The sequence below is a fragment of the Mesoplodon mirus genome, assembly GCF_964341445.2.
Source record: "Mesoplodon mirus genome assembly, chromosome: 14".
Lineage (NCBI taxonomy): Eukaryota > Metazoa > Chordata > Mammalia > Artiodactyla > Ziphiidae > Mesoplodon > Mesoplodon mirus.
Window position 1 is genome coordinate 43,324,199 of NC_138990.1, and position 13,745 is coordinate 43,337,943.

Here is a 13,745-nt window from a genome sequence, read left to right on the forward strand (position 1 = left end):
TGTTATACAAAACCTGAAAGTGGGAGAATTTTATAAACATTAACGGAAGACACTTTGCCTCAGATAGCATGCTTTTGGAATTCAGAAAACTGCATGATAATGTCAAGAAATGCCAGTGGCCTATGGTATTCCCTCCTGAGGGACACTTGGAGGCTGTACAAGCAGACTGGCCTGGGGTTGCTATTCGGAGAAAGAAAGATGCACCATGGCCAGTAATGATCAGGGTAGAATCCTGAATTTTCAAAATAGGTTATATATACTCTCTACCCTCATCGTTCGGATCACCCAGGAGGTGACCAAGAGAAGATGAACCCTTTCTGGGGAAGGTTGTATTCATTGACCACACTAAGTGGTGTGGACTAGGAGGAAGTGAGGGAGGTGGAGTCAGAAATCTTTTTGAGTTGATTTTCGGGAAGACCTTTCCAGTGCTCAACAAAATCAGATGCCTGCAGATGGTGGGGAGTGCGGAATGTCCCTCAGATACCTTGACGAGTGGCCTGTTGTTGGGTGGTCTTTACATTGGTTCCCCTTTTCCCCAGGTCCCACAGAGGTGATGTGGACCAGATAGATGCCACACATGCAGTGAGCTGCACTCTAGGACAGGAGCACTGAATTCAGGGAATCTACCTCTTTCAGAGCAAGCAGTAAGCAAGCTTGCTCTTGGTTCTGTAGGGAGACATCACTTCATTTTTCAAGGTTGCTTCCTGCAACATAACCCTGAAATGGTCTGCATGAAGAGTGGTTAGGGCCTTGTATTCTTGGAATACCCAGCAAGATGTGTGGGAATACAGAGACTCATGGAGGAGTCTCCCAACAGATATGTCCTGTGAAACGCCTCACATTCATGCCAATGACCAACACTAAAAAAAAAAAAAAAAAAAGGAACAAATAAAGTGGACTAAGTAATTCCAATTAAAGAAGAGGATCTCTTGAAATAAGAAAAATTGCTTCCTTAACTCATTCTTCCTTTTCAGTATCTTCTGCCTAGTATTTTTCAACCACAATATAAGGCATTGCTTTTTCTTTAGGATCTATAGTTTTCTTCTAAAATCATAAAAGCTGTCTTTCATAGTCCTCTGATGACTTAATTTCCTTTTCTTCTTAGATATTCTCCTGAAAGAAAAGAGAATATGGTATTACTTATGAACAGTACATTATCACAATATGATTCATTCATTTATTCCATAAACGTTCGTAACTACCATGTACTAGGCACTGTGCTAAGTACTTGGAGATACAAGGATGACTGGATAGTTAAGACCCAATCCCTGACTTCAAGGAGTTCATTGTCTATTACGGGAGATATATGTTTGTGTGTGTATATATATATATATATATATATATATACACACACACACACACACACACACACACACACACACACGCAATGCTCCTAGAATCTTTCATAATAAAAAATTGTAATAGTTCTTTATTTCCCAAATTTTCTATAATTGTCATGCATAATTTTTGAAAGAGAAAAATATAATTAAAAGAAAAACAAGTCAAGGAAATAGAAGTAATGAGACATGAGGGAATTCCCTGGAGGTCCAGTGATTAGGACTCGGCGCTTAAACTGCAGTGGCCCAGGCTCAATCCCTGGTTGGGGAACCCACAAGCGATGTGGGCACAGCCAAAAAAAAAAAAAAAATTGAGACATGAGATAAGTAACTGGCTCCTGAGTGGATATCAGCCTCATCCATCCCTCATGAGCACTCAGTCACTTCCAGGATAGCCTATCCCTTCCCAGAGTAGTGAGATCTTAGTGGAATGATGTCAGCCCTGTCCTTCTAAATAACACACATTCTTTGGAGTCTCTTGTGGCCCTAAACACTCTTTAGTGCCAGCCACAGAATCTACATTACAGTGGTCAGGCAACTTCTCTGGTCTGCTCCACAGGATACCTGGGGAATTAGCCCTGGGCCACAGCTGATAGGATAGCATCTGGCCTCTTTAGAGCCTAATTGCTCATTTCCCTGGCTTCCTTTTCTGGATAGCTTTAATTTGATAATTAGCCCAGATATACAAGTCTCCATTCTGTCCTCCTGCTCCTGCCCTACCCTACTGAAACTGAACCTCCCTTAAATCCTGACACCTGCTCAGGAAAGATCCTTGGTGGTTGTAATTGCCTGTTCCTCCCATGTTGGAGATCACCCCTCCTGTTAGTGCTTCCTAAGTTGTGTCTTGCCTATGCTCAGTCCTATTTGCTCCTAGAATACCTCATTGCCAGCCGTGTAGCATGGTTTATGACAATCCATGCCAGGGAACTATTTATGACGACTGTGAAGGTCTGTACTTATATACATTTTGTGTGTGTTTAGTTTCTGTAATGGTAGTTAATTTCTCAATTAATCCTTTAAGATTCAGCTGTCTGAAAAATGGTATAGATGATCTTATTTGCAAAGCAGAAATAGAGACAGATGTAGAGAACAAACTATGGGTATGATGGGGGAAAGGAGGGGGTGGGAGGAATTGGGAAATTGGGATTGACATATATACACTATTGATACTATGTATAAAATAGATAACTAATGAGAACCTACTGTATGGCACAGGGAACTCTACTTAACGCTCTGTGGTGACCTAAATGGGAAGGAAATCCAAAAAAGAGGGGATATATGTATACGTATAGCTGATTCATTTTGCTGTACAGTAGAAACCAACGCAACATTGTAAAGCAACTATACTCCAATAAAAATTAATCAAAAAAAAAAGATTCTGCTGTCTGGAGCCCTCCCAGATTCTGCTAGGCAGAGGTCATTCTTTTATTTGTTCATCAAACATGCATTAATTTCCTACTCATCATTAGACACTGTTTTAGGGACTGGATTAAGACGAAATTCTTGCCTTCTAGGGGCTCACAATCAAGGTAAACAAAGGACTCTAATGTCAGTAATAATAAAGGTATGCATAAAATACATAGCATAGTGGAGAGAAGCCCAAGGTCTGATTTGGGTTTTCAATGATGATTAGGAATTTGCCAACTGGATGTGAAAGGGCAGGGACAGAAAGGGAATATACTTCAGGCAGATAGGGCAGCACATATCGTATAGAGGTATGGAAAGCAGAGACTATCTTAACCAGCTTTGATTTCCTAGTTTATTAGGATAGTGCAGTGCACATACATGTAGGTCGTCACTGAGAATTTGTTGAAAGAATGAAAGATTGGCTGCTTTCCTCACTAGCAGAAGTAGATAGAGGATTCTACTATCTCAAAGGAGTGTTCAAGCAACTCCAACAAAAACTTTTTTTTAGAAATTTAAATTTAGGGGACTTCCCTGGTGGCTCAGTGGATAAGACTCTGCGCTCCCAATGCAGGGGGCCTGGGTTCGATCCCTGGTCGGGGAACTGGATCCCACATGCATTCTGCAACTAAGAGTTCGCATGCCACAACTAAGGAGCCTGCCTGATGCAACTAAGACCTGGCGCAGCCAAATAAATAAATATTTTTTTTAAAAGTGACTACTAAAACTGCTAAAAAAAAAAGAAATTTAAATTTAGATTAAAAAATCTAAACGCAGATACAATTTATCCTTTATTAAGCTCAACTCTCATAGATATGGTTTCCCAGTTAGTTCTACATTAGATCTTTATTTTAACATGTAGAGACATGGAAGGGGAATGCAGCAGACACCAATAAGCCTGGCTCACAGTAATTTCTTTTTCTGTAGAAAAATCCTTTTATAGAGGATGGCCCCCAGCAACTACATCTCTGCTTTTTAACCCTGCCCCTCCCACCTCCTAACCCCAGCTGATTGATATAAGGGTAAACTATACGATCTAAGACTTGTCAGATCAGGGTTCTAAAAGAAATTAAGAGATAGGATGCAAGGCTTGACCATGACACCACCAGGAAAGGAGGCAGTCTGCAATGGGATGGAACAAAGCTGACCCTCTTAGGAGGAGAGACTAGAGAAGAGTGCTAGCAATGTTGCGGTCCCTGGAATCCATTTTCCTTGTGGCTCAGCGGCACTCTGTCCTTTCACCAGTTATATAAGTAACCCTGGCACCCTTCCAAGAAATTCCTCCTTTCTACCCTAGCTGGTTTGATTGGGTTACTTGCGGTCAGAAAACTTGACTACCACAAGGAACAAAGACAGGCATTGGGAGCAAACTTACCCAGTTTCTCTGTGGCTTCCACACAGACACTAGGATACATGCCCTCCGTGTAAGTTGCCACCAGAAGATACAGATGGGTCTTCACAACAACCACACCAGTGTTTTCCTGAATAAAAATAAAACAGAATGCCCTTCTCTTGGTTCTAATTACAGGACAAGAAGTTACGCGCCAGCCACATTTTTCGCCGTTTCCTGACTTCCATATTCATTATGTTTGTTTTTGGACTTTCCACTCTTTTTCACTAATTTAGTTGTCAAAAAGTTTTAGACTGTTGTAATAACAGCATGTGTATTCTGAAAAAAGCTCCCGAATTGATTGTAATATACCCCTATCCCAGTGAGAACAACAGATGTCATGGAAAGGAAATACATTTTGGAACTAGATAGCATTGGGCTTGAATCCCAGCACCTCCATTTTCTGCTGTATGACTATGGAAGAGTTATTTAACCTGGTTAAGCCTCAGTTTCCTCATCTGTAAATGAGGCTACCTAGTTTATAATGTGGGTGAAGTGTGCCTAACCCATAATATAGGGCATACAGAAATATGACTGTCATCCCCTTAATTCCTTATAGGCAACAGTGAACCAACAGACGTTTTAAGCACAAGAGTAATATCACTTTGTTTTTTAAAGAACGAGAATGTAGAGTATGAGGGATAATTGCAGTGGAGAGAGACAGTTCAGGCAAGGTTCAGATGATAAATTCTGGAATGAACATTTCTCAAAACTAGGCTCTCTGTTAGTACTTTCTTTTACATGACCCTTCCTGGCATTAGACTGCTATCTCAAAGATTGCCACTGCAGTAACAGGCTTAGTCTGTTTTAAAGATAGTATCAGGAGAGGCACTGAAAATTGGAGTCAAATTCTTTTCTTAAGGTTTTTACAAAGTTGTCTTCAAATCTTGAACACTCACACTCTTAGCATAAAGAGAATAGTCATCTGCCCGGACACATTTGTAGTCCTTCTCCTTGAAATACAATCCTTCTCTTCTGGTTTTCAACGGGTTCTTGGCAAATCCATTCACAAGTGTTCGGACATCACTGGGCATTACCTGCGGAGGTTAAATAGACTAGAAGTTGGCAACCTATGGTGGACTGGCCAAATTTGTCCCACTACCAGTTTTTGTAGGCCTGCAAATGAAGAATGGTTTTTACATTTTTAAGTATTTGAAAAAATCAAAATAATAATATTTTGTGATATGTAAAAATTACATGAAATTCAAATTTCAATGTTCATAAAGTTTTATTGGAACACAGTCACTCCCATTCTTTTATGTACTGTCTATGGCCTTTACAGAAAAAGATTTAAACTCTTTATGCCCAAACCTGTTTTTTTCTTACATTAAATCCAGGTGATGCTACACATAGGCTCTGCTCCTGGAGTTTGATGAGGGCTGCACTGTCTACATGCTTTGTTCCCAGGAGTGTATCTAACAGTAAGTTCTGCAAATGGCTCATGCTCCCTCAGCCCTGAAAAAGGGAACTGCAGTTGAAACGATCTGCTCTGGCTAGCTTTTAAAAGCCCTGTGAATACAAATGTCCCTAAGACACCCTGGACAGCTTTAATATCAGCATGTGCACTTTGAAAAGATGAAGGGTGAAAATGGAGTTCATCATCCAGTGCCCACCAATACTCAAGAGGAAAACAGAATCATAGAAAATCAGTTCACAGAGAGGGTTATGAGTTTGGAAAATCACAGCTCGTAATTTTCTATCTGTGTCATGGTTTGCATCAGAATCACCTAGGATTAAAACTAAAAAAATAAAAAACCTGACGAAATGGAGAACTACTGAAGTAAACAAGACTAAATGAGTTATACTGGTCATGAGTCCTCACGTTCCTTTCCCACTGACCAACATCAGCACCAACTATGGACACTGATCAATACCCCAGGGGACTAAAAACACCTTAAGGCACCTAAAGCGACATTTTCCGCACAGGTTCCCAAGTCTTCTTGGGCCCTCCTCATCGGGACAAACTCCACAAACACTTGTCATTCCAAGGGATCCTAAGGGCAGGAGTCCCTAGCCCGCCACTCCCTTCGCAGCGATTTGGCCCACGGGGGTTCCCTGGAGCGGGGTTACTGAGGGCGAGAGAGGGTGTGTTAATGTCCAGTCTGGTTGGCTGCGGAGACGCACAGGAGGGGCAGAGGGTTTGGGGGATCGCGGCGGGCCGGACCAGGAGAAGCCCCCTTGCTCTTGGGAAGGAGCCCAACACTCAACCAAAAGCTGGCTTGAAGCGCATGCGGCGGTCAACGGACGCGGGGGGAGGCGGGGCGAGAGGGCGACGAGCCCAGCTATTGGCTGCGGCAGCTGCCCGTCACAAAGAAGCGCTACGGCTGCAACCGCAGACCACGCCCAGCCGTTTGGTGCCGGAGCTACGAGTTTTCTGGTTTCTTCTCAGCTAGACGGGTCTGCGGCAGCGCACTTGCGCGGGGCTCAGGGACGCAGCGGCCAAGTCTCCGGACCGGGCGGTCCCGTGGAATTCGGAGTCCTCCGGCCGCCTCGGCGGCGCGCGGGCTCCTTGTCCGCCGCGGCGGAGGGGTCGCGGGGTGCTCCGACCGAATCTCTGGACGCGAAACGTTCTTAATCTACCGAGGCGACGGGCTCGAGCTGACTGGGCCTCAGGTGGGACGGGCTCACTCTCCCGCCGCAGCCGACGACTCAGGCGCCTTGGGCTGTCGGGCCCGGCCCTGTCGTGGTGCCAGAGAACCGAAGGCCCTGCTAGTCGAGGGAGGGGAGCTGAGGTACCTGTCGCGGCCTGCAGCTTTTCCTTCAGGCCGGGCGGAGGCCACACGCACCTTGCCAGCGGGGTAGGAGGGAAGGGGCGGGGTCGTGAGTGCTTCTCCCTCAGGCACGGGCTGAACGGGGCTGAGGGGCTGGGGGTGGCGGTTTGGGCCTCTCAGAGCTTGAAGACAAGCTAATTGTGTTCAAAAGCCCTTCCTTCTTTCTCTAAGAAGCCCATCCTGGGTGTGCTTCAGGAGCCAGAAGGCTGCAATTCTGCCCATTCCGAAAACTGCAGATGCGACTCCTAGAGGCCAGGCGAGAGTTGCCACACCGGCTCCGTTGGGCCAAGTTGTGGGAAGCCTGGGATTCGAGGGGACGGCGGGTGGGTCTGGAGAGAGCTCCCCTGCTTAAAGGAGGCTGGCTCGGAAGACACCAGCAGAAGCCTGGGTGAAGGCCCCTCTCCTTAGGGAAAGCGTGGGTGTCTAAAGTTCAGAATCCGTTCCACGTCCGTTCACGGTCACGAATGGTGATTATGGATCAAATAGAAGAGAGAATAAATCTGAATTCTCGTTACTAATAAGCTCATTTTTTAGTTTTCCTAGGGGCTCTGTTATTTGTGATCACAATGAAAAGTTTAGACAATGATGTGATAACTGACAGACTTCCCAAGCTCAAGAGCTCAAACGAATGGCTGGCGCCCCAGCCACTTTCCTTCATGGAGGTACAGTAGCAGTGGCATTCTGAAGTTTATACTTGGATGGTTGCATTGACGAGTGGCCTGTGCTAAATATGTTATTCTCTGTGTTTTCTATTCTATTCTTTATTATTCCTTTCTTTCTATTAACCTTGTGTTTACTTCGCTCTCCATTTTCTAGTTTAACATTGGTTATATACCTTTTCTAGTATAACAAAGTTATAAAGTTTCTCCTGAAGCACTGCTTTAACTGCATCACCCAAATTTATATATGTTGTGGTTTTGTTTTTTTAGATCCTTTTTTTTTACACAGCTTTATTAAGGTATACTTGATATACAATGAACTGCATGTATTTAAAGTGTACGGTTTGATAAATTCCTAGCTATGTATTCACACATGAAACCATCACCACAGTCGAGACAGTGAATATATTCAATACTCCCAAAGTTTCTTCATTGTGTCCCTTTGTGAGTGCCCCCTCCCTGCGTGCTTTCTATCACTATATTTTATTTTTCTTAAATTTTATTTTTATTTTTTAATTATTTTTTTAATTTTATTTTTTTATACAGCAGGTTCTTATTAATTATCCATTTTATATATATTAGTATATACATGTCAGTCCCAATCTCCCAATTCATCCCCCCACCACCACCCCACCACTTTCCCCGCCTTGGTGTCCATACGTTTCTTCTCTACATCTGTGTCTCTATTTCTGCCCTGCAAACCAGTTAATCTGTACCATTTTTCTAGGTTCCACATATATGTGTTAATATATGATATTTGTTTGTCTCTTTCTGACTTCACTCTGTATGGCAGTCTCTAGGTCCATCCACATCTCAACAAATGACTCAATTTTGTTCCTTTTTATGGCTGAGTAATATTCCATTGTATATATATGTACCACAACTTTTTTATCCATTCGTCTGTCGATGGGCATTTAGGTTGCTTCCATGACCTGTATGCCTGGTGATTTTTTAAATTGGATGCCAGACGTGAATTTTTCCTTGTTGAGTGCTGGAAATCTTTGATTTCCAATAAATATGCTGAGCTTTGTTTTGGGATGTGGTTAAGTTACTTGGACACAGTCTGATTTTTTTCATGTCTTGCCACCAAGCTTTGTTAGAACTGTAGTATCATTTAGTGTATGGCCAATTTTGCTTTAGTACTTATTTTGTAAAACCCCTGTAAGTACTCAACTCTGTTTTGTGCACCATAAAGTTTGTCACCCTGGCTGATGTTAAGAGGAATAACTCCTGGGGTTGTGTGACCTCTAGGGATTGTTCCCCTAATCCTTTCAGGTACTTCTTTGCCCAGTGTTTCTTTCTGTAGTTTCCGCACATGCATACAGTGTTCAGCATTCACCTGAAGATGCAAGGGGGACCCTCTACAGCTCTAATCCTCTGCAGATCCCCAAAGCTCTTTCTCTGTATGACTTTCTTCCCTCTGGTACTGTGCTCTATGAACTGTAGCTACCCTGGCCTCCCCAGACTCCCAGCTCCCCTGCTCATTTCAGGGAGACAGGTGGATTCCACCTGATTTCCTCCTCTGTGTGCCACAGTCTGGAAATTCTCTCCAGGCTCTAATGAGCTATTTTAAGGCTCACCTTGTGTTCTGTATCTCAGGGGCCACTGTCCTTCATAGCCTGATGTCGAGTGTCTTGAAAACTGTTGTTTAACTTTTTTTTTTTTTTAAGGTAGGAGGATAAATCTGTTCCCTCTTATTCTATTTTGTCTGAAAGTGGAGGTTTTCATCCCACCCGTTAGTTCTTCAGTATTATTTTTTTTCTTTCTTTCTTCCTTCCTAACTTTCTTCTCCTGTTCCATTCTTTTATTTATCATTTCTGGGACTCCAGTTATCAACTTGTTGAACCTTTTGCTATTGTCTCATAAGTTGCTACAACTCTATTCATTTTCCAATCTTTTTTCTTCCTGTTTCCCAGACTGGATAAATTCTAATGATTTGAATTCAAGTTAACTGACTCTTTTTATGTCATCTTCAATCTGCTGTTAAGCCCATTTAAGTTTGTTTGTTTTTTAAATTTAAGAACTGTATTTTCCACTTGGTTATTTTTCAGTCTCTGTTTTTCTGCTGAGGTTTTCTATTCATTCATTATGAGCATATTTTCCTAAAACTTCTTAAACATAGCTATAATAGTTGACCTAGAATCCTTGTCTGCTAATTCCAACATATAGGCCATCTCAGAGTTGGTCTCCAGTTGATTGTCTTTCTTGTGTATGGGTCACGTTTTCCTGTTTGTCTAGTGATTTTGGACATTATGAGAGATACATTGTAAAGGGTCTGGATTCTGTTATGTTCCTCTGATTAATACTGAGTTTTTGTTTTAGCAGGCAGTTAACTTGGCTGAACACGAACTCTGAACTTTGTCTCTCCTGCAGTTGGCAGCAGGTGAAATCACTGTTTAGTCTTTTTTAGCTTTAGCTGGGCTCCACAGAGTCTGCTTTGTGCTTATGTAGTTCAAGGGTCTGCCAGAGATTTGGTCTGCAGAATTTGTGGCATTCTGTCTATGGCTTTCTCCTTTCAGGTATTTCTCCTCTTCATGTTCCTGCTGCTATGGTTGCCCTGAACTCTGTCTTCTAATTTTTGAATCTGTAAAACTGTGTATTTCTGTCTGTGTTTGAGCTACCTTGTTTAGCTATGACTGAGGCCTGCTGTTAGACAAAAGTCCATAAAGAACTGAAAACTTTTCCAGCGCTGTTCTCTTTGTCCAAGTGTTGACTACCCTTTAGTTTCTTCCTGCTCTGGGTCAGTCTCCAGTGTCTTCAGATGGTTGTTTTAATATTTCAGTACTCATCTTGGTTTTGAGAGCAGTAGATTTAGGAATAGCAACTCTGTGAGTCAGAAAGAACAAAGAAAATGAATTTGTAGTTAGATACGTTTGAATTTGAATTCTGGGCCCAGTGCAGGATTTTCTAGGCTTCGGTTGTTGCTTAACTCCCTTGAGCCTTAATTTCCTTGTGTGTTAATGGGGAAGATTAGTTCTTAGATTTTGAGATTTTACTCATCTATTCTGGAAAACAAGGGTAGTGGAAATGAAGACAACTAATTCCAATGACAGTTAATTTGAGAATATTTTATTTTTGTGTAATTATGAGAGGATTTCAAAGGCCCATCCCAAATGTCTACTTTGGGACTCTTTTATTATTAATCATCTTTTCCATTGTGGAAAAATTATATCATAAAATTTACTCTTTTTAACTATTTTTAAGTGTGTAAGTCAGTGATGTTAATTACATTCACATGTATGCTAGAAATCAACCTATTGCATTTTCTGACATGTTTAATTGTGGAAGATTTGTTATGAAAATGGAAAAATTTAATTTTATGAGCTATTTGCTGAAGATTGTGTTGCTTTAAAATACTGAAAATGTGGCTTGTTCATAAAAAGTATTAATATTTGATAGCTATAATGACTAAATGAATTCAAATAGAATTCATTCATGAGTAAATGAATTCAAATAGAGGCCTGATTATATCACTGTATAGGATGTGAAAAAAGGTGGGTTTTACCTACCATGTGTGTCTGGGCAAAGTCATTTGACCATGTTGGGACTCAAAATGTCTGTGATCTGAGTTATTTTTTCCCTAGAATGAACTGTAGCTGAGAGCAGAAAGATTCAAATCCTCTTTAAAAAGTACTGATGAGGGCTTCCCTGGTGGCGCAGTGGTTGAGAGTCCGCCTGCCGATGCAGGGGACACGGGTTTGTGCCCCGGTCCGCGAAGATCTCACATGCTGCGGAGCGGCTAGGCCCGTGAGCCATGGCCGCTGAGCCTGCGCGTCCGGAGCCTGTGCTCCGCAACAGGAGAGGCCAAAACAGGGAGAGGCCAAAACAGTGAGAGGCCCGCGTACCACAAAAAAAAAAAAACAACAACAAAAACTGATGATATGATTTGAAGTAGAAAAATTGGATTTACAGAGAACTTTCCAGGGATATGTATGTCACATAAAATATTATGAGTCTAGGTAGTATTAATAATTTAATTTTCAAATATTTGATTTTCAAAATGTCATTCTGTCATTTTAGGCATTAGCTAAAGAAGATATTGATGCAGCTGTTCAATCAATATTATACAGAGAAAATTATATAATTAAGGTAAGAATTGGCTGCAGAATGTGTCTCAAAAATTAAATTTTGTTTTTCCATTTCAGATGTAGTACATTGTCATTATAAAAATTTTAGAAAATATAGAAAACAAAACACTCATTAGCCTTTAGGATTGAACTTAAAAGAGCTCTGAGATTGCTTTAATTTAGATCCTCTCTTCCTATACTTTGTGAGGACTCTTTTATAGATACCTTATAAGAGTTTCCTCCTACTCACTTGTTCCTTCATGTTAGTGGGGCTTCTGTGGAGTCACTATGTATTGTTAAAAGCTTTAAGAGCTGTTATTAGAACACACTGACCAATTATTACTCAGGTATACATAAATAAGAACAAGGCTTTAACTGTAGCAGGATGGGCTTAATTATAAGATAAGATGAATGTCTATGTGAAGTGTACTAAACACTGGAGTGGGTAGCCTATTTTTGTTTTTAAGAATTTTCTTTAGAGTTGTTTAAAAGGGAAAGGAACTGGTCACTGAGAATGGTTGAAATGTGCTATGACCTGAAGTTACAGAGGGATATCTCCTGGAGAAGATTACAGGGTTTTTATTATTTTATTTTTTTCATTTTAAATTTCATGTTGTTGATCCTAGTAATCACATGATTACATTCGCTAGATGAAAGGTATATGAGAAGTTTTGGTGAGAATGATTTAGTTTATAGCCTAATTTAGGCATTTTCTTTGCAGGCTATTTGTCATTTTTACCAGGTTGTGCTACTGTTCTGTCTTTTTTTTCCCCCATAGAATATTCTTTTTTTTTTTTTTTTTTGGCTGCGCTGTGTGGCTTGTGGGATCTTAGTTCCCTGACCAGGAATTGAACTCGGCCCCTTGGCAGTGAAAGTGTGGAGTCCTAATGACTGGACCGCCAGGGAATTCCCTCCATAGAATATTCTTCTTCCTCATTCTGTGTCATTCCTTCTCTTCCTAGATAACTGTATTCTTTAAGGCCCATCCCAAATGTCTACCAATTTGGAAATCTTTTAAAAATTTAATTATTTTTCTATTGTAAAATACATATAACATAAAATTTGCTTTTTAACCATTTTTGAGTGTACAGTTCAGTGACATTAATTACATTTATGTGTTGAGCAACCATAACCACTATGTATTTCTAAACCTTTTTCATCACCCCAACCAAAACTTTGTACTCATTAAGTAGTAACTTCCCAGCTCTCCTTCCTCAGGCCTCTGGTAACATCTAATTTATTTTCTGTCTCTATGTATTTGCCTATTCTAGACATTTCATATAAGTGGAATCCTACAATATTTATCCTTTTGTGTCTGTCATATTTCACTTAGCATATTGCTTTTAAGGTTCATCCATGTTGTAGCATGTGTCAGAACTTCACAACTTTTATGATTGTATAATATTCCATTACATGTATATACCACATTTTGTTTATACCTTCATCTGTTGATGAACACTGGAGTTATTTCCACCTCTTGGCTATTGTGAGTAATGATGCAGTGAACACTGGTATACTAGTGTCTGTTTGAACCCCATATATCTCTTGCTACATGGTCCCTCCTCCTATTGTTTTGTAGATTTGTTTTGTAGTCTGTCTTCAGGGAGAGCAGGCATGTTGTCTAATTTATTCATGTATTCTTTGTTCCAGTATTGTGTGTGTCACACACAAGCCAACCATATGATTTAATTAGTGGATGATTTTGTGGGTTATTCTTATGAATATAAATTAAGTTTAAATTTTGGAACAAGAAAACTTTAAGATAATATATTTGTCTTTCCTATCACTGTTTACTAGGAACTAGATAAGTATTTAAAGCATCATGACTTCTTAAATGCAAGAAGAAAAGAGATACTATATAAAAGATGGGTTGATCGTGTGGCGGATCCTCTCCAGAAGAAAATTATAGAAAATGTTACTTCACATAAGAAGATTAAAAAAAGGAGACAAGAGGAATTAGATGGTTTTTTAAAATACGTAAATAAAAAGGTACTAAGAGATCATTTGTTACTTTTTTCAGTTGCTTTAAAAACTATTGTTATCTTTTTTTATAATCATCCAAACAGCCTGCCCTTCCCAATTCTGTATATGTGTAATCTGTACTCTTGTTATAGCAC

At 40.6% G+C, this 13,745-nt stretch overlaps 2 protein-coding genes across 5 annotated transcripts in view; one reads left to right on the top strand and one right to left on the bottom strand.

The window, feature by feature from the left end:
* On the bottom strand, positions 1-5,574 carry PFN4 (profilin family member 4; the record flags this gene model as incomplete). The annotated part of the gene is made up of 4 exons (XM_082642242.1): positions 1-1,113; positions 4,117-4,222; positions 5,031-5,168; positions 5,458-5,574. The coding sequence occupies 4 exons, from the start codon at positions 5,572-5,574 to the stop codon at positions 1,085-1,087; spliced, it is 390 nt and encodes a 129-aa protein (XP_082498368.1). The 3' UTR covers positions 1-1,084.
* LOC309815419 (protein FAM228B) overlaps positions 5,478-13,745 on the top strand; it is a 27,312-nt gene continuing 19,044 nt past the window's right edge. Inside the window, exons 1-4 of one of the 4 annotated variants that reach the window (XM_082642238.1) lie at positions 5,478-5,552; positions 7,437-7,564; positions 11,582-11,650; positions 13,426-13,617. In XM_082642238.1, the coding sequence (XP_082498364.1) occupies positions 5,504-5,552; positions 7,437-7,564; positions 11,582-11,650; positions 13,426-13,617 (438 nt within the window). In that variant the 5' untranslated portion in view covers positions 5,478-5,503. Of the gene's footprint in view, positions 5,553-6,619; positions 6,864-6,908; positions 6,930-7,436; positions 7,565-11,581; positions 11,651-13,425; positions 13,618-13,745 lie in introns of those variants that run through there. The other 3 variants (XM_082642235.1, XM_082642236.1, XM_082642237.1) reach the window with 3 other exon arrangements.